This window comes from Laccaria bicolor, genomic scaffold (assembly GCF_000143565.1).
Source record: "Laccaria bicolor S238N-H82 LACBIscaffold_6 genomic scaffold, whole genome shotgun sequence".
NCBI lineage: Eukaryota > Fungi > Basidiomycota > Agaricomycetes > Agaricales > Hydnangiaceae > Laccaria > Laccaria bicolor.
Window position 1 is genome coordinate 1,923,427 of NW_001889877.1, and position 17,301 is coordinate 1,940,727.

The following is a 17,301-nucleotide window of genomic DNA, read 5'->3' on the forward strand; positions in this document are numbered from 1 at the left end:
GGTCAACCTGAAGAGTACAAACAGGGCAGATGATCTTGCGTTGAGCTTTTAGTACAGACGTCGGGCTGACATATGATTGGTACACAAGATTGTCATCGTCCATCGAGGCACTCACTCGGTGTCCTTTTGGTCAATTCTTAGCATTTTTGCTGCATTTTCTGACAGAGAACTTGGTTCAGGAAGTTGCCTGTAATCGAGAAAATCTGACACACTTTGAAATTAGCGGTAATAATGGGATAAAGCGATAATTTTACCTTCCATTATCTTCACTGCAGGTTCGCTGACGTTGAAAACCCAATCTTCCCCCAGGTCTTGGGAAGCTTCAATGAGACGTCATGACACAGGAGTATTCACAGACCGGTGGCATCCAAGAGATATAAAGGTGTAGTAAGCTCTTCGGCATTTGCTTGCAAAACAGCTGGGTGCAACTTGTTGCGCATCCAAGAGATTTGTTTTTTAGCATATTGCCTTGTTGAGAGTTTCATGAGATCGACGGCTTCTTTGAAGAGAAGATCGGTCGGAGAAGTAAGGTATGCATTAAATTCTTTATATCCTGAGCAGCATCGGAAAGCTCTTTCGAATGTGGGACGCGATATCGCTCACCAATAGACTGGTAAATGCCCAGTGTAAAGTCGGTGTATGGGATCTCATCGGTAGGTTTGTTTTTGCGACCAGCTTCCGCAATGGTACGCAAAGAGCGTATTTCATCCAGAAGTCCTTTCTATCCAGAACCTCAGCTTCGCGCCTGAGCGAAAGAACATGGTTCATACCCTAATCATCTCATCAACACGACTATCAAGACGTGGTCTCAGGCGTGAGGGCTCCGCATAAAGCCAAAAGCAGAGGGTACGAAATCTGTAAATGCTAAGAGCATTTTACCAGCTCAAGTCTTTCCACGAACCTTGGCTTGCAAGATCCAGTCTCTCTAGACTGATCGAAGAAAATATCGCTTGCTCTTCGACGAGACTCGAGGATGATATTGAGGGACCGTAAAACTTTCCGTGTATCTCGCCAGTGCCAACGGTTACCCACGGGAGGGTCAAGGAGACATAGAAGACGATGAAGATCAAATGCTTCATCAGGATTGGTCTTTGCCGAAGGAGGTTCCTCTGGTAGGCTTCCGAAGAGTTGGAGAAGATTTGGTGGCAAATCAGCAATCGAGTCAGATACCTCTTTCGACCAGTCAGAACTATTCAAGGAGTTCGCAGCGGATTGTGGTGCATTGGGGCCCGTCAGACGATTTGGAAACATCAAATGCTGGATCCAATATGAAGTTCCACCAACAACAATAGGGATTTCGTGTCTTTCGTGAATTTCGTGTATCTGATGGGAAGTTGTGACCCTCCACTCCTGGTGCACAATCTGTACCGACCAGTTTCAATGCATCACGCACAAAGTCTCCAACAACATACTGATCGCCAGGCTTCTTGAAGTCCATGAGAAGATGTTCTACTCCTTGCTTCTCCGCCTCGGGAATCTTGTTAGTGATGATATCAAGCCCAGTGTAAACCTGCATGGAATCAGCATTTATAATTTTCGCGCCTTTCCAATGACTTGAGGCTCCGCGGCTCAACCGTAAGGCGAGTTCGACGCCCAAATTTGACTTTCCAACACCAGTCGTTCCCAAAATTGCGATGAGTGGTTGCAGCGCCATTGAGAGAGGTTTCTGTTTGGCAAAAGGTTCGGGCACAAATACTTACATATATCAAGTTTCAACTTTATTCTTCAGCTAGGTATGTCTTCAAGAATTCGCGTGTCGCTAGCCAATCTCAAGCCAGCCCGAGGCTCCCAGCAAAACGTATGTTTTATTTTGATGAAAGTCCTCTTGACTCATCATATCTTAGCAAAAACGAGTTGGCCGAGGACAGGGATCTGGTTATGGCGGCACGGCAGGACGGGGTGCCAATGGTCAGAAATCTCGTTCTGGAGCTGGAATAAAGCCCGGATTTGAAGGAGGCCAAACCCCAATCACTAAGCTATTTCCTAAACGAGGTTTTGTCAACCAGTAAATGCTTAGTATTTCATGTGTGTCGTGTCCTAACACTCTGCCAGAAATGACAAAACGTGGGCACCCGTCAATCTCGACCGAGTCCAGCATTGGATAAACCAGGGCCGTTTGACATCATCACCCGAAAAGCCGATTACTGCTCGGGAATTGCTACTAAGTGGGTGCATCCACGATGTTCACGACGGAGTGAAGATCCTCGGTGATGTATGTTTTTTTCAACAGTTTTCTGGTTACCTTCCAACTATCTCTCATTTTCCAGGGTAGCCAGCATCTCAAGTCCCCCATATACATTGTTGCATCAAGAGCCAGCAAAAATGCTATTGAGGCAATCGAGAAGCATGGGGGGAAAGTGGTCTGCAAATACTATAACCCCCTCGCCCTGCGTGACTGTGTTAAAGGTCGAACCGACAGAGTCTCTGCCGCCCCGACCAGACGCGAGGATATCAGTAAGCTTGAACCCCCGAACATTCATATTCACAATTAATTCGTAACCCAGTCTGGTATGGCAAACATAGAAATCGTGGATTTATCTCTCCTGCAACTCTCAAGTCACTGGGAGATTTACCATTCGTGGAGGATAGGTGGAAGCTGCTTGCATCACAGCTCGGTGCTTGGAAAAAGCAGGATTTTGACGTACAAAAGTAATAGGAAAAGGTAGTCGTGGCTTATTTATTTATCTGTGTCCATTCGGTCAAGTGAAACGCTACGGCGACCTGAATGAATTGGAGAGCGTGAAGGCGAACGTGACCCGGAAGGAGATCGAGACACGTATCGAGAGCCTGCAGAGGGAGTGCGACTATGACCTGCAGACAGATATCCAGAGCTGGCAGGAGATGCACTCCGACTCTTGCTCCGACTCCGGCTGCGACTTCTACTCTGACTGCGGCTTTTATCACTGCCTCGATCACTCTTGCCCTCCATAGCGTCGAGCAATCTACTTTTCCTTGGGCCTATGTCACCGTTTTCTTCCAAAACTTGCCTTTTGATTAGACGAGGGAGGATAATGTCACACACTCTCTCCTCAACCAGCAGAGCATACACAAATTCATCCATGAAAGTGAGGGCATAGCCTCCTAAAGGAACTTTTAGATTTGGACTCATTCACATAACTGCCTGAAAGATACGCGCCCATATTTCGTTGTCGTAATTTCCTGTAATCCTTGAGTTGGGGTTCGAGCAAATCGTATACTTCGACAGCCCTAAAGGTCATTCGAATGTATAGGGCAGCGAGTGCTCGGAGGTATCTGCAAGATGGATGGAAACATTTTACGGAGAGCCAAAAAAAAAAAGGGAGCCCACTTGAATTCATCCGCTCGAAGATACTCCACCAATATCTCTTTCTCTGGCTGGATTTGCAAAAGTTTGAGCAAAAGGCAGAGAAATTCGGTAGGTCTCTGATTGCCGTAAACGCCTCCTATAAAGCGGACTTGAAGAGCCTTGTCGATAAGACTTTCGGCTGGTATCACACCCAGATTGCCGTTATTGATTGTGACAGATATTCCAAGACTGACCTGTCAGTGCAAAACAGTGCTCCTTCCAGTAAGTGGATTCGTAGATTCGATTACGAATGACGGTTTCGACTAGAAACTATGAAAATAAGCCTCGAAAGGAATCGGCGCTCGGCTTGTTTATACCTGAGGATTCTGGCCGTGGATGGCTTGCGCACCAGTGATGGTAGTGTTGGCCATGAATTTTGTTTGGCAGTGTTGGAAAACTGACTATGATATACAGGAATCCTTTGGAAATCTTTACTACCCATTGGAACTTTATCGGAACTCCATTGGAACTCTATTGGGACTCGAGGAGTTCTATTTCGCTGGCTGCGCTTGAAACCTTGGCTTGGTTTCTTCTTGCGCCAATTTCTCGCTTGATCGACGACTTTTTCGCAGGCGTGGGCGGTCACTAGCACTTTTGTAACCCTCGCTGGCACATTTAAATCGGTGAATCGTTGCTTCTCGTTGTTGTGCCGTGGCTAAGCCGAAACTATGCTCAACGTTGTAGCGGTTGCAGTTTCTCGTATATCAATGATGTCTGTATTGTAGACTGTCTGTAGACAACGTTCCCGACAACGATAAGTAAGCACTTTGATAGAATACATATACGAGTTGCGAGAAAATATGATGAAAAAGATGCGTTGTGCGGGAAAACGCCTGTCGCCGACGTTGGACCTGAGCCGCTGACTTGATTTGTCTGCTTGTTCTCTCTTCGCTGGTCTCCGTTGTCGTTCTCGAAGTGCTGTTAGTCTTGGGGTGTCATGAGCACCACGGCTAGTCTGCCGGCATACATGCTGTCAGGAGTCGCAGTTCAGCAACCGCCTCATCTTGAGGGCGACGCTAGTTTTGCAACTGAAATTCTTCCAGGACCTCCGTCGCTTCTTTCTGTGCAACAATCGGCCCAAAAGCGCGATCCCAGAAAGCGATTTACGGACTGTTCGTATCTGCCAACCTCGGATCCTGGATCTACGTATTCTGGAGTAATGCATGGCACTCTTATTGGCCATGAGCCCGAAGGCCCCAGGTCGAAACGTTCCAGAGCCGACAAAGGGTACGTCCTTGTCCTCCCAGTTTCTTATTCACCTTGCTGACGATTTCCCCCGTAATCTGCACCTACTCTCTATCGCAATACTGTCCACGTCACAATCGTCCACTCCAGAGCTGCAAGTGGTCGCGCTCAACGCGCTTCAGCCCGTAATCAGATAGGCATATCGTCAACCGTCGATTCTTCCATGAATCTGGAGAGTGGCTCAACTTCAACCTTACAGCCCATTTTGGTGGACTGGGATTCCTGTACCATGGTTATCGATGATGATTTGTCTCTCTCACGCTCGAATTCCTCCCTCAATCTTCAAGATCCACCACAAGCGAGCTCCAGTGGAAGAGCCAGAAGGAAAGACAAGGGAAAGGGAAAGGAGGCAGAGACTCCCCCAATAAGAGTGAAAGAGGAGCCAAAAAATATCTCGCTACATACACCCGAACCTGTTCCCAATTTGGTGCGTCGTCTCCGCTCTTTGGCGACTTCTCCAAGCTTTATCTGAGACCATCTTTGGTTAGCTGAACAATGAGGACCACTGCTCGTCATGTCGTTCCCATGGTGCGCTGGTGTATTGTGACGGATGCCCCAGGGCTTTCCATCTATGGTGCCTCGACCCACCCATGGAGGGTGTAGATGAGGGTGACAGCAGATGGTTTTGTCCGAACTGCACGATTCAAAAGGTATGTCCAACTCCTACACTAAATGCGCGCAGCTGGTTTTGACTTTTTGTAGCATCCACCGCGGAAACCACCCCCGTCGTTATTGTCCCCTCTCATATACCAACTGGAAACTTCCATTCCTGTTGAGTTCCAGCTACCTGATGAGTTCAGATCTTTCTTCAAAGATGGTCAGCATCGAGTTATCTGTCATCTTTGCTGTATCCCTCATTGAGTTCAACAGTGGCAACGGGTCCAAAAGGATCTTACGAAGACAGTTCGGAGATTAAACCTCCCCGTCTCAAGTACGAATATCATTTCCTGTTTTGATTTTCCTTTGTCTGAGAGCGAGATAGCCGTCATGGGCAGTTGGAAGACCGCGAGCCCCATCGCCTTCGTGATCGAAATGGCGCCCCCGTTCTATGTTTCCATTGCGGAATGTCCGCACTTCCAACTGGGCTTGCCGCGACTGCTCCTGCCTCAAAACGTCCTCGCCGATCCACCTCAAAGGCGGCCTCTCCGGAGACATGGAAGAGTATTGTTTCTTGTGACTATTGCCACCTTCACTGGCACTTGGATTGCCTCAATCCGCCACTACCAACGATGCCCCTTACCAACAAGAAATGGATGTGTCCAAACCACGTGGAACGAGTGCTAGTGAGCGCATCTTTTCCAGGACTTTGCAATGAAACTTACTTTTGAAGCCGCCGAAACGTCGCATCCCAAAGCAAAATGCGCCCCCCATCGAGGTTACAAAGCCACGACAATACAACAATGGCAATATCGACGTGATACATCCTGAGATCTATCCTCCCACGCAGAATCCAAGAGTCATCGCGGACGAAGTTTTGATAAATGGTCGTCGATATAGAGTCCCTGAAAGGGTCATCGTTCTCGACTTTTGGAATAAACTCAACAAATTCGGCGAACAAACGAATAAGTGAGATTCTCAGCTTACCTTCTGTTTGCGCTGTTGACCAGTCACGCGATAGGGATGTAGATTTAGTATCCGGAATGTCCTCACCCCTCACATCACTCAGTTCCTTAGATGAATTGGATGACCAAGTCTCTGATACAGGACCAGCAGTCGATGGTATCAACGATTTGAAGGTTGCACAAGTGAGCAGCGTCCTTTTTCACGCCTGTTTTAGGCTACCTGACCGGCCATGTATAGTTATTGTGCAGATTGTCATCCGCCAAGTCCGGAGGAGCACAATCTTTACCAGATGTTGTGACTTCGAAAGGCGTTAAGAAGTTAGTCGACCGCAGTGTTCAGACAGATTCACAGGTGCAAGTTTTGCCTATACCAAAGCCAGGTCGTTCAAAACCGGCCGCCAAGGTGAGCACGCTCACTTCTGAATCCTTCTATTACCTTTGTTAATGTCGGGTTCTAGCGTTCGCCAACGAAACACGGTGGTGTCAATGGAATGACACGCTCTCCTCAGAGTACATCAAGTGAAATTATGAATGTGTCAGCCGGCCCCTTAGCATCTACTGCAAAGCGGAAACGGAGCACTCAGCAAGCACAACCCGAGGCAAGCACCCGTGAGTTACGATCGCAAAGCAAAAATCACGACTCGAATAGCCTTTCGGCTAGGGTATGGTTCTCGAAATCTTTTGATTCACACTTTTTCTTAATGACCGTGTAGAGTTCACTGAGGCGAATAGAAGAGCCCAACAAAGATAGTCAAGTTCCTAATGCCTTGATCACCCCACCTATTCTCCTTCCCAATCCATCGAAACTCAGAACTGTCAATGTCAAAGTATGTACCAGAAAACTTATGAATTAGTTTGGTTCACCCGTCACATGTATAGCTCGAAGAGATTGACAACGCTTTTGCCTTGGCCAATGTGTCTGAAAGCTTGGCGTCATCTTCTGCTTTGCCCAAGGTAGGTATTAACTGCTATTGTGTGCATGTCCCTTCAATAACGTCTAGTAGATGACTCCAAGGCGCCCTTGCGCCCCTCGTCGACTTACACAGAAGGAAACCGATGATCATCCCATAGATGTCAAAGAAAAACGAGGGAGGAAAAGGAAGGTCAGGGAAGACGAACTGCCTGAGGTTGGAAAGACAAACGGTGTTGAAGCAGACGACCGGAAAGCTTCCGAGAAAAGAAAGGATAAGAAGGTCAAGCCCGGGAAAAAGACCACCATCCGGACTTCTTCTCAGCAAGGTCCTATGCAGCCACCGAATACAACACCGACCGCGTCAAATTCGAGTCGCCTTATACCTTCCATTTCCCTTCCAGCCACCCCATCGCTAAAGATTCGTCTTCCTCGGCTCACCGGTAGCATCACAAAGAACGTTTCCCCTGCTGTGCCTAGTAGCAACGGTAAACCTCCTGCTCGCTTATGACATTAGAATGGATCTTCACGTTCTTCGTCAGTATCGCAGCAAGTTGGATCGTTAAATGTTTATGATTAAATCTTTAATAAACAGGCTCGTTGTGTATGCTCGGTTGACAGTTGAAAAGAAGAAACGACCTGCCCGTCTTGCCATCAAGTCTTTCGTGACATTTGTCACCTGGTGCAGCTATGAGACTCAGAAGGACCTCTTCGAAACCGTAAAATAATCAGATAAACTTCTCTGGTTGCTGACCAGGTCGGCCCCATGTCATTTAGTCAATCTCATCACATTCTCTTCACTTAATATCAGTAACCCCCACCATCATCGGTTGCTCGGTGCGAAGCCATTTGTCTCCGCTGAGCATCCTCGAGCTTGGGGCAATTAGATATTCCATGTCCAAGACCTAGAAAAGAGTGTCAATAAAGGCATATACAGAGTCCACGATGATGCCTACCTCCGCAAACAGGGCAGCCTTTTGAAGAAACGCCCTGCGCCGCACGAGGATCGTCGATACTTGAAAGGAAGGGAGGCACTCTATCAACTCGATATCAGCTAACGAAGCAAGCTCATCAGCAGAACACACTGACTTTTGGCCCGCTTCCATTAATAGATATTTCAAGTCGAGTAGGGTTTGTTCAGGCGTGTTCATATTAACAAAGGTTGTTGCGATCCCTGTTTTGCCACTTCGGCCAGTACGACCGATTTGATGGACATAATCTTCGATTTCTTTAGGCATAGAAAATATTATGACGTGTTGAATCTCGCTGAAGTCTAGGCCTTTTGAGGCAACTCCTGAAGCAACCATCACGTCTTTGGCACCAGATTTGAAGGACTTTATCGCATATTGCCTTTCTTCCTGTGCTATCAAAGAGTGAGTAGGAGAAAAACAAATATGTGAAAGATAAATCACTCTTTGAACCATGAATTGCGACCGCTTCAACACCTTTAAGAAGCAGATATTCTTGTATGTCTGAGATTGGATTATTGTTAAGATCACCACATACGTCATTACATATTAAGCTCACCATCTACCTCGTTCTTGTTTTCGCTAAAGATGATCACAGGAGGTGGGGTTTTCTGTAAACATTCGAGAAGGTAGACCATCTTTGCTTCCTGCTTGACGTATTCAACAACTTGCAAAACGTCCAGATTCGCAGCGCCAGCACGCCCAACGTTGACCAGCACGGGCTTGATAAGAGATTCTCGAGCGAACTCCTGAATTTTTCTAGGCATCGTTGCGGAGAACAACAGCGTCTGCCTCTGATGCTGCATGAAAATTATTTGAAAACAAGCAGTAAATCTGAGTAATCTTGGACTGACCTTGAAAAAACTCATGATGTTCCGAACATCCTCTTCAAAGCCCAAATCAATCATACGATCTGCCTCATCCATGCAGAGGTATTTACACGAATCAAGCGTAAATTTCTTTTTTTCAAGCATATCGATGAGACGCCCAGGCGTGGCAACAACGATGTGCAACCCTTTGCTCATGACGTGGCTTTGATCACTCATTGAAATCCCACCCATACAAAGTAGGGAATTGAGAGGAGGATATTTCCCATCCTTGGCTAGAGCTGCACACCAGGTGACCACGTTTTCGTACGTTTGATTGGCCAGTTCGCGGGATGGACATAAGATAATGCCAACCGGCCCTTCGCCGCGAACAAAGGGGAGCTTGGATTCTTCCTCCAGGGCAAGCATGATGAGTGGCAGACAGAATGCCAACGTCTTTCCTGAACCCGTGAAAGCTATGCCAATAATGTCGCGGCCTGAAAAACTAAAATTCTGTTAATGGACGAAGACCGACTGCAAGAGAACTTACGCTGTTGGGATTCCTTGGAGCTGAATGGGAGTCGGAGTAACAATGCGTTTAGATTTCAAGTATTCAAGTATGGCTTCTGGTATTTTCATGTCCTAATTGTGGTCAATCTATCTGTTGGAAACATGATGAAACCAAAACGCACAACAAAATGTTCGATTGGAGGAGGAATGTCGTCACCCTCAACCAAGATGTGAAATTTTCCTCGCAATGCGTGATGCTGGGCCTCAGAGCGCTCTCGAATGTACTTTGGGGGCCTCCAGCTGTTGGGGGTACACGGGCGTAAGCTTAGGCCCAAGACGGAGAGATGGACATGTCATGCCTTGTCTTGAGCGACTCGGTATAGGTTATTCCTCTGGCCAACTCCATGTCTGAGGCTAGCTTCCGTCTGCTCTTAATGGCTTCTAAAATTTCAGCGTCAGCTTCCTCAGCCTTTTCTCCCGCAGATTTCTTGGAGTCTGAAAGATGGATGAATTGAGGGTCATGATGAAATTTAACAGGGGACTCACCTTCAGCTGCTTTCTTGAGATGGACTTCTTGGGCCTCCATTAGCAGAGTTCTCTCCTTCCTCACTATTTCTCTGCGCATTTCCTCTTCTTCAAGAGCATCTTCCTGTTCATCGAGCTCTTCTGGGTGTTCCTTGGCTCGATTCTTGTTGGCATTGACGCCCAAGGTTGAAAGCTTTGCAAGCTTTTCTTGTCGTCGCTGTGCGACTGGAATGTATGGCTCGTAAGAATCATCATCGTTGTCGAGATTATACGTAGGAGATGGAGAACGAAGGCGACGACGTTTTTGCATGAAAGTAGGATGTAAAATAAATAAATAAAAATGGATCATCCTCACCGTCGATGTGTGTGCGCCGTTTATTCAATCTTTTTGAAGCTTTCTAATTGTTGAACGTTAACGTTGAACAGTGAACCCATTGACGAATGAATACATTCTTGTTTCTCCTCATCGTATAAAACGACCTTGGCTGGGTCAAACCGAGCCTTTGCAGTCAATCAATCTTCCTAAATATGACCCAGATTGTTATCTTTGTCCTGGTAATCGTCGTTCGAATGGTGAACAGAATCCTTCTTACAATCATACCTTTACTTTTGAAAATGACTTTGCCGCCGTTTTACCTCCTCCTCTTCCGTCTCCACCACCACCACCTCACCCCTTTCTCACTTGTCAACCCATCCATGGCGCATGTGATGTCGTCGTCTTCCATCCACGTCATGATCTCACCCTTTCGGACTTGCCATTACACGACATTGAATCTGTCATCGACGAGTGGACTCGCATTTACCAAATGAGAGGGGCAGAGCAGGGAATCAAATATGTTCAGATATTTGAGGTTTGAATACTCATTCTCTTTGATTGATAGCCAACCATTTTCATAGAACAAAGGCGCTATGATGGGTTGCTCAAATCCTCATCCCCATGCCCAGATCTGGTCGCTATCTGTAGTACCAACAATCGCCGCCGTTGAATTGGAGTCTTTGATAAAATATTCTCTGTCTCATACAGTCGCTCCGTCTGATGCAGGCTCCCCGTCTGTCGCCCCAGTAGGACCGAGAGGTGTTTGTTACTCTTGCCATCCTCCCTTTGGTTACTCACCGATGTGGTTCGTCAAGGGCGACCATGTTTACTCTGCGAGTATGCCCACGTCGAGCTCAAATTGCAGACTCGGGTTGTTGTCCTCAATCAAAGCTGGGTTGCGGTGGTTCCCTGGTGGGCTACTTGGCCATTTGAACTTATCGGTAGGACTCTCTTCACTCTTCCCTTCCACTACCTGACGTTCTGCTTAGTCCTACCATATCGGAGACACATTCCTTGCCTTAGTGATCTTGATGTTGCTGAAAAGGCTGCACTTGCAGACATAATTGCCAGAGTTTCTAGGTGTTTCGATAATCTCTTTTCTTGCTCTTTTCCTTACTCCATGGGAGTCCACCAACAACCTATACCTGCCCAAAACTCGACAATAGTCGATGATCAGGATGTCGCCCATATCCACCTTCATTTTGATCCACCTCTTTTGCGAAGCGCAACCGTGAGGAAGTTCTTAGTTGGGTACGTTTTGTGAAAACCTCCACAAAATGAGGCTCATTCATAATATTAGTTTTGAGCTAATGGCAGAAGCTCAGCGTGATCTTACACCTGAAGAAGCTGCCGTAAGACTCCGATCGTGTTCCGAGGGTCTACCCAATGTAACATAATGCCGTTTAAAACAAATGACCCAGAAACCAAGTCATTTACCGTCTATCTGAAGCCACATAGACCAGTAACGTTTCTCTTCTTCTGAACCTTCAAAAACCCAATTGACTTTCTTGATTTCGGCGAACCCTTCGTCGCTCTGGGGCTCCTCGTAGTTGTCTCGAAAACTGGTAAATGCCATGTAAGGCAATAACTGCCTTTTAGGCTTCTTGAATCAGCTCCATGATTATACAGTGAGGAAGAAGACTGTACCTCCCTCGCAGCGACTGCTGGAGGTAAGTTGTATGCACGATATAAATTGTTATGCCAAGCTAGTTCACACGATCCCACAAACAAGATGCATCTTGCTCTCTGGTTAGTTTATTTTCTGTCGCCCAGGAAAATAGGATACCTGATGGGGACCTTGTGAGCGTTTGCGACATTGATATAGTGCGCGCGAGTTGAGACATCGCGGTTTGTGTTATCTTTTTTCTTTTGGCGTCAGGCGCCACCACAGAGATAGAGATGAGCGTCAAACCTATAACACAGCTTCTTGCCCCCCCTAAAGCAGATTGCAGAGCTTTAATGCATCTGTCGCGTGTTTTCAAGTTATCTTGATTGATGTGTTCATACCCTTGTAATAGAAAATGTCTACGAAAAAAAGAAGTCTTTCCAAGACAAGGGTATCCAACAAACAAAACGATCTCTTGTTTGAGTGGAGTTGGGAGGAGAGGTGACGATGTTGGCGTTATAAGGGGCACTAGTAAGTAATCATCCATGACATGAAGGTCTAAAAATATCGGGCAAACGCACACTCAGGAATTGATGAAACATGAAAGCCTGGCAGCTCAAAGTTTGTATATGTCGGTTGCCCCAGAAAATATTCCTGGAAGAAATGGTTGAGTCTTATATTTATTGCCTTGTGATGAGACCTACTTCGGGAGTAAAAAAATTGAGACCAACGTTGTGCGCCCATTTGCGGTCTGAACTCGAGAAATCTGATCGCTTCCCATTATAATGACGTCCTGCCGCATCACCCACAAAGAAAGAACATCCTTTGTCTGGTTGTTTGAAATTAATTAGCGTCGTGGGTGCGAGCCTGAGGAATGTCAATAACCAATTTTTGTGCCCTGTTCATTGAAGATACGGTCCAACTCGTTCCACATCCCAGGCATAGGTTTGCGATATTCGTCCTTCGCCACGGCAACAAATATTCGAAAAGGGAGATTTAGCTAAAAGCGAAAAGCTTAGCCATCATAAACATGACAACAAAAAGAATGCCCACCACAGCTGCTAATTGAGGAATCTTTTGCCTCCAGATATTCATAGCAGCAGGTTTGATAGCTTGATTCGTGACGATGACCAAAGCATAACTAGACGGTCAAACGTGAAGGTGAGGTGATGAAATGTAGATGGAGAATCGCCATACCCGGATGTATGGAGCTCTGCTAGCTTCGATGGAACGTTCAGCTTCCACCATTCCCAGGCAGGCTTTCCATGCAATAGCTTGTTGTGGAATTCTGACTTTATCAGCGTGCCATCCAAATCAAAGATGGCGACTTTGCTCGAGCTCTTCGGGTTGAGATTGACGCCATGAAGACAAGAGCCATTGGAACCGAGGGAGGATAACCACTGAAAGTCTCCCGTTCCCACTCCGCTGGTGGTTTTCGATTTGGTGAAGAATGGATGGACTCGACAAATCGATAAGATCCTCTTTACAGAACGAAAGCAAAATAAAAGCATACCTTTGGCAACCTTGCGAATACCCCCTCCCAGTTCAGTATCACTTAGGATTCGCTTTTTTGAAGAGCCTGAAAAGTCATTTTAGACACATGAATCAAAGGCGTTTGAAGGACTGCTACTCGAGGGTAAATGGTCTCCCATAATGCCTGGAATGAGTAGTAAGTGAGAGTTACATAAAGAATGGCCGAGGGGCACCTGAATTCAGGGCGCGTGTCTTATTTACATATCAATCTCTCCGAATACCTACCAGGGAACTATTCTCAGAATCAATTCAGAATTATGGCGCTGTCTATCCCAAGGGTGACTTCCACCGTGGAGATGTCTCCTGCAGAAGCGAGGTTGGTTTTTCTGCCAAGTCTCGTTTCGTTGTGAGACGACCACGTCGTTCTCCAGGTGGATAACCCTCAAGAAGATTAATTATATTGACGTAGAAGGACAGGAGGTCATTTTGAAACAGTGTTGAATGTCCATTTGCTTATCTACTTTGAAAAGAGGCTATGGGAATGCGCCGAGAGGAAAACACGCAGATCCACTGGAATCGATGGTCAGCTTGCCACAGATCACATTGAACAGTTCTAATTCGAGACACTCTAGCGGTGGCAATACTCGCCCTCCTGCGGTCCAAGGCAAATGCTTTCCCCTTATCCATCGTTATAATTGAGCAGTATCGGCCTCCGATCGATAAATTCATCATTGGTGCAGCAGATTTTGTTTTTTCATATGAAGCGTTCTCATTGGATTGTTATCAGAGCTACCAGCTGGTAGGCCCCGATCATCATCATTGTCGATCCATCACGCTCACAAACTACAAGGTCTTATAGATGAAGGAGAAACGCCCGAGGAAGCTGCTTTCCGTGAACTCGAAGAAGAAACGGGTTACAAGGCTCACAAAGTCTTGGAGGTTTCGCCTGTAATTGTGAGCGACCCAGGTGAACTAATTCGGTTCATGCATTTGTGATGTTTTCAACGGAATGATATTCATACTAGGTATGACGAATGCTAACATGAAACTTGTTACTCTTGAAGTACTTCTGGAGAACAGCCTGGAATTGCCTGAGCAAAAACTTGAGAAAGGGGAATTTATAATAAACCGAGTTGTTGAGCTTGCGAGACTGAGCGAAGAATTGAAAGGTAATGCATTTTTGCCCACTGTTGTGCCATTACTGCAAGAATGGTATTTTGTATAGACTACGACAAGAAGGTTTGTCATTCACTTGTCAAAAGGTTGTTGCTTAGACTTCGCAGGGCTTTGTGGTCGACGCCCGTTTATCCCATTTTGCATCTGGGTATAACATGGCACGACAAATTTCGAGAGGAGCATGAGAAGTGTATTCAATGACGCGACTTTTTGGACCGATCAATATGGGCTCGTAGTTTCTGTTGCTTTTCTCGTAAAGATGCCTTTTTCTTACTACGAACGAATCCACTGCTCAACACCATCATAATGGGCTTGTTCCTCGCCTTTTCTCGATTGGTTGAGCTGCTAGGCACGGATTTGTTTTGTTTTCCTTTGTGAGATCCAAATTTATCTCGTCCCTCCCGTCCTTTTTGTATGGATGCCATCCTCTCTGCGTAATCGGCCTTGGCCTTTTTCCGTGGACCGAGGATATCGTTTTCGGAAACGAACGTATCCTGGAGTTGGCGATCTGGGGGCAGAATACTGTGCCCAGCTTCCAAAGCCGCAAGCTTGCGTTTCGCTTGGGATCCGCCCCCACTCCCGACTGCTGTTTTCGCAGCTTGTATGCGTAAGTCGTTGAGAAGGGCAAAGTCTGCAGGAGTTAGGATCTAGAGGAATAGTCGTGAGTTAGCCTGATGAGAGAACACAAAATGGTTGTAGTCATCCCTTAGAAGTTGCCAAGGTAGACGTCCTGGGAACAACCGCAGGTGGGGGTTCATCAGACTTCTCGAGTTCGTCGTCACTGTCACTAATGGCGAAATTGTCATCGCCATCATCATCATCAACATTTATCCATCCGTCCGAGGCGTCATCTGACGAAGAGTCCGATTCGATTTCCCATTTCTGCCAAGCCGCAGGATCGTCTTCTGTGGTAAGGCCCTCCTCTTCTCGCAGTTTCTTAAGATGATCCTCCAGGAGCTGCTCGAGTGTTAGTGACGTTGCGAGTGCAATATTGGAAAGCTAACAAACCGAGAGACCCTCGATATCGACCGCTGCTTCAGACGTGTGTCCATATGGCAGAGGTTGGTGTCCGGATGCCAAGCCCATACTGGCGTCTTTGCCCTGATTGTCAGTTAGCGAGAACATCATCGTTTGCATTCAAAAAACCTACTCTCTCTCGCCTTTTCAACATGCTAGGATTGACTTCACGGTATAGTTTCAGCAACCCTCGTGCACCAGCAACTACCGCTTTGTCTCGGCTTTTTCTGTACTCGATCAAATCCCCTAACAGGTCCTCTTCCATAGACCAGGGTTGTCTTCGACAAACTTCTCGGATTGCATTAAGCCCAGCGGTGATTACTCCGTTCGCCACACCTGGATGGACAAAGTCTTGAGCAAGTTTACGGATAATAGGTGTAATAGCGTCTGGTGGGGTTAGGTCATGTACTGATTGGGCGAGGGCAACAAGTATCGAAGGGACCCGAAGTTGCCTGTGTGCGAGGAATTTGACAATGTAAGTATAGAAGCCCAAAACACACAATTTATGGGCTCCCATAACGCGTGAAAGGAGTTGCATAATAAGAATTTTGTGATCCAGTGAAAATCGCTTATCAAATCTATTGAGGATGTTGTATAATTTCTCGGCAAAGCTTTGAGGATCGTGCAGCAGTTGGATGGCAGAAAAGTTTGCTGTCATCGCAGGTTTATCATACTTTTTCTTTGGCGGCAAAATTAGCGTTGTGGTTGAGGGATAAATGAGGCCTTCTAACCTTTTTAGCAGTTTTCAGCTGCTTTCGAAGTTTCTTATCGCCGCTCCTGGTCTTTTTGTTTATTTCTCGACGATGGTGCATGGCGCGAACATCAACATCCTGTATTATGGTTGGTAAATATTTGGCATGCAGCTGGGATGAACTAACGTCTTCTTGATCAGAATCTTCACTCTCCTCATCATCCCCGAGAAAAAAATATATAGATGCACTTTGCACCTTGATGACGGGATGAAAGCATCCCTGTGAAATAATCGAGACTGACTTGGCATCTTTCCTATTTAAATAGAGTGAAAAAGATAAGATATAAAAGAGGGAGGCACGAACCATACATCTTTTTTCCAAAGTTCTTTCGTGAGGATTACGGCCCACATTGCCTCCTCTCCGTTATGTGCGCCCCGGTCGGAAGTGGGTTCATTGGAAACACGGAGCTTTCCCTTGTCTCCAACAACCTCCCCTCCCATACCTCGCTCGACCATGCTAAATAACATGGCCTGTACGGCCCGATTCAAATTATGGTTTCGGGAGCGAATATTTGCTACCCTTATATCTGAGAGGATAGTTTTGCGTATGAAGGATCGTAATGTTGAGGAGGTGGTTTGTGGGAGAAGAGGAAACAAAGTTTTCAAGAGCCTAGAAGAGCGATGAGAGGAAACCGGTGTGTTAGTGAAAGGGAAGACTCACTCAATTGAGGTGATTACATCTTTATTTCGAAGCATGACCAGGTTTTGGACAAGAGCCTTACGAGTATCAGAGGAGAGGACGCCGTAGTTTTCCAACAGCAGAATAGAGATGTGTGAGGGAAAATCTGCTGTTTCTTTCGGATAACATGCCGCAACCTGAAGAAATTGAGTGTGTGTCTGCAAAGCGTTGCTCTTCAGCGCACCTGGGAGATAAAAGCGACGAGTTCTTTGAAATGTTGTGCCTGCTCATCGGGATTAATTTTGAATATCTGGCGGATGCTATCGTAATGATTCCATTGCTGAAGGAACTCTTCCTTGTAGGAGATAGGGTCTCTTTTGATTAAATTTTGAAGCTGAGGAAGATTTGAGGTGAGAAGAACGCCCCGACCCATACTGGATGGAGGGAAGAAATTTATTATATAATAAAAAGTGTCAACCTTAATCCTTGCTT

The 17,301-nt window shown here is 46.4% G+C and overlaps 9 protein-coding genes across 9 annotated transcripts; 4 read left to right on the forward strand and 5 right to left on the reverse strand.

The window, feature by feature from the left end:
- Positions 1-350: 350 nt before the first annotated feature.
- LACBIDRAFT_232761 (uncharacterized protein) lies at positions 351-1,654 on the reverse strand (the record flags this gene model as incomplete). The annotated part of the gene is made up of 6 exons (XM_001878622.1): positions 351-598; positions 673-721; positions 771-855; positions 902-1,117; positions 1,181-1,323; positions 1,373-1,654. The coding sequence occupies 6 exons, from the start codon at positions 1,652-1,654 to the stop codon at positions 351-353; spliced, it is 1,023 nt and encodes a 340-aa protein (XP_001878657.1).
- Positions 1,655-1,735: 81 nt separating this feature from the next.
- Positions 1,736-2,653, forward strand: LACBIDRAFT_325078 (uncharacterized protein; the record flags this gene model as incomplete). Its single annotated transcript, XM_001878291.1, has 5 exons — positions 1,736-1,798; positions 1,845-2,005; positions 2,053-2,212; positions 2,268-2,454; positions 2,505-2,653. 5 exons carry the CDS (start codon positions 1,736-1,738, stop codon positions 2,651-2,653), a joined length of 720 nt encoding a protein of 239 aa, XP_001878326.1.
- A 24-nt stretch (positions 2,654-2,677) lies between these two features.
- On the reverse strand, positions 2,678-3,696 carry LACBIDRAFT_316131 (uncharacterized protein; the record flags this gene model as incomplete). Its single annotated transcript, XM_001878623.1, has 5 exons — positions 2,678-3,081; positions 3,137-3,252; positions 3,308-3,464; positions 3,520-3,595; positions 3,643-3,696. 5 exons carry the CDS (start codon positions 3,694-3,696, stop codon positions 2,678-2,680), a joined length of 807 nt encoding a protein of 268 aa, XP_001878658.1.
- A 566-nt stretch (positions 3,697-4,262) lies between these two features.
- LACBIDRAFT_316132 (uncharacterized protein) lies at positions 4,263-7,553 on the forward strand (the record flags this gene model as incomplete). The annotated part of the gene is made up of 13 exons (XM_001878292.1): positions 4,263-4,552; positions 4,661-4,997; positions 5,059-5,220; positions 5,273-5,387; positions 5,441-5,501; positions 5,553-5,853; positions 5,901-6,136; positions 6,189-6,315; positions 6,371-6,535; positions 6,591-6,794; positions 6,846-6,959; positions 7,012-7,086; positions 7,137-7,553. 13 exons carry the CDS (start codon positions 4,263-4,265, stop codon positions 7,551-7,553), a joined length of 2,604 nt encoding a protein of 867 aa, XP_001878327.1.
- A 46-nt stretch (positions 7,554-7,599) lies between these two features.
- Positions 7,600-10,161, reverse strand: LACBIDRAFT_189579 (uncharacterized protein; the record flags this gene model as incomplete). Its single annotated transcript, XM_001878624.1, has 10 exons — positions 7,600-7,947; positions 7,999-8,078; positions 8,132-8,405; positions 8,455-8,514; positions 8,570-8,810; positions 8,865-9,321; positions 9,367-9,458; positions 9,509-9,626; positions 9,677-9,821; positions 9,873-10,161. 10 exons carry the CDS (start codon positions 10,159-10,161, stop codon positions 7,850-7,852), a joined length of 1,854 nt encoding a protein of 617 aa, XP_001878659.1. The 3' UTR covers positions 7,600-7,849.
- A 30-nt stretch (positions 10,162-10,191) lies between these two features.
- Positions 10,192-11,564, forward strand: LACBIDRAFT_247525 (UDP-glucose hexose-1-phosphate uridylyltransferase; the record flags this gene model as incomplete). The annotated part of the gene is given in 8 exon segments (XM_001878293.1): positions 10,192-10,213; positions 10,278-10,702; positions 10,749-10,874; positions 10,925-10,928; positions 10,983-11,108; positions 11,157-11,332; positions 11,345-11,418; positions 11,468-11,564. The coding sequence occupies 8 exon segments, from the start codon at positions 10,192-10,194 to the stop codon at positions 11,562-11,564; spliced, it is 1,050 nt and encodes a 349-aa protein (XP_001878328.1).
- A 32-nt stretch (positions 11,565-11,596) lies between these two features.
- On the reverse strand, positions 11,597-13,425 carry LACBIDRAFT_316135 (uncharacterized protein; the record flags this gene model as incomplete). Its single annotated transcript, XM_001878625.1, has 11 exons — positions 11,597-11,755; positions 11,815-11,905; positions 11,954-12,026; positions 12,080-12,301; positions 12,355-12,427; positions 12,478-12,602; positions 12,659-12,773; positions 12,827-12,914; positions 12,971-13,232; positions 13,287-13,352; positions 13,404-13,425. The coding sequence occupies 11 exons, from the start codon at positions 13,423-13,425 to the stop codon at positions 11,597-11,599; spliced, it is 1,296 nt and encodes a 431-aa protein (XP_001878660.1).
- Positions 13,426-13,563: 138 nt separating this feature from the next.
- On the forward strand, positions 13,564-14,471 carry LACBIDRAFT_316136 (uncharacterized protein; the record flags this gene model as incomplete). The annotated part of the gene is made up of 5 exons (XM_001878294.1): positions 13,564-13,622; positions 13,716-13,828; positions 13,879-13,980; positions 14,034-14,213; positions 14,272-14,471. 5 exons carry the CDS (start codon positions 13,564-13,566, stop codon positions 14,469-14,471), a joined length of 654 nt encoding a protein of 217 aa, XP_001878329.1.
- Positions 14,472-14,616: 145 nt separating this feature from the next.
- LACBIDRAFT_247709 (protein required for actin cytoskeleton organization and cell cycle progression) lies at positions 14,617-17,242 on the reverse strand (the record flags this gene model as incomplete). Its single annotated transcript, XM_001878626.1, has 10 exons — positions 14,617-15,069; positions 15,161-15,379; positions 15,431-15,523; positions 15,573-16,118; positions 16,171-16,269; positions 16,318-16,444; positions 16,495-16,598; positions 16,620-16,800; positions 16,852-17,006; positions 17,054-17,242. The coding sequence occupies 10 exons, from the start codon at positions 17,240-17,242 to the stop codon at positions 14,617-14,619; spliced, it is 2,166 nt and encodes a 721-aa protein (XP_001878661.1).
- Positions 17,243-17,301: the final 59 nt, after the last annotated feature.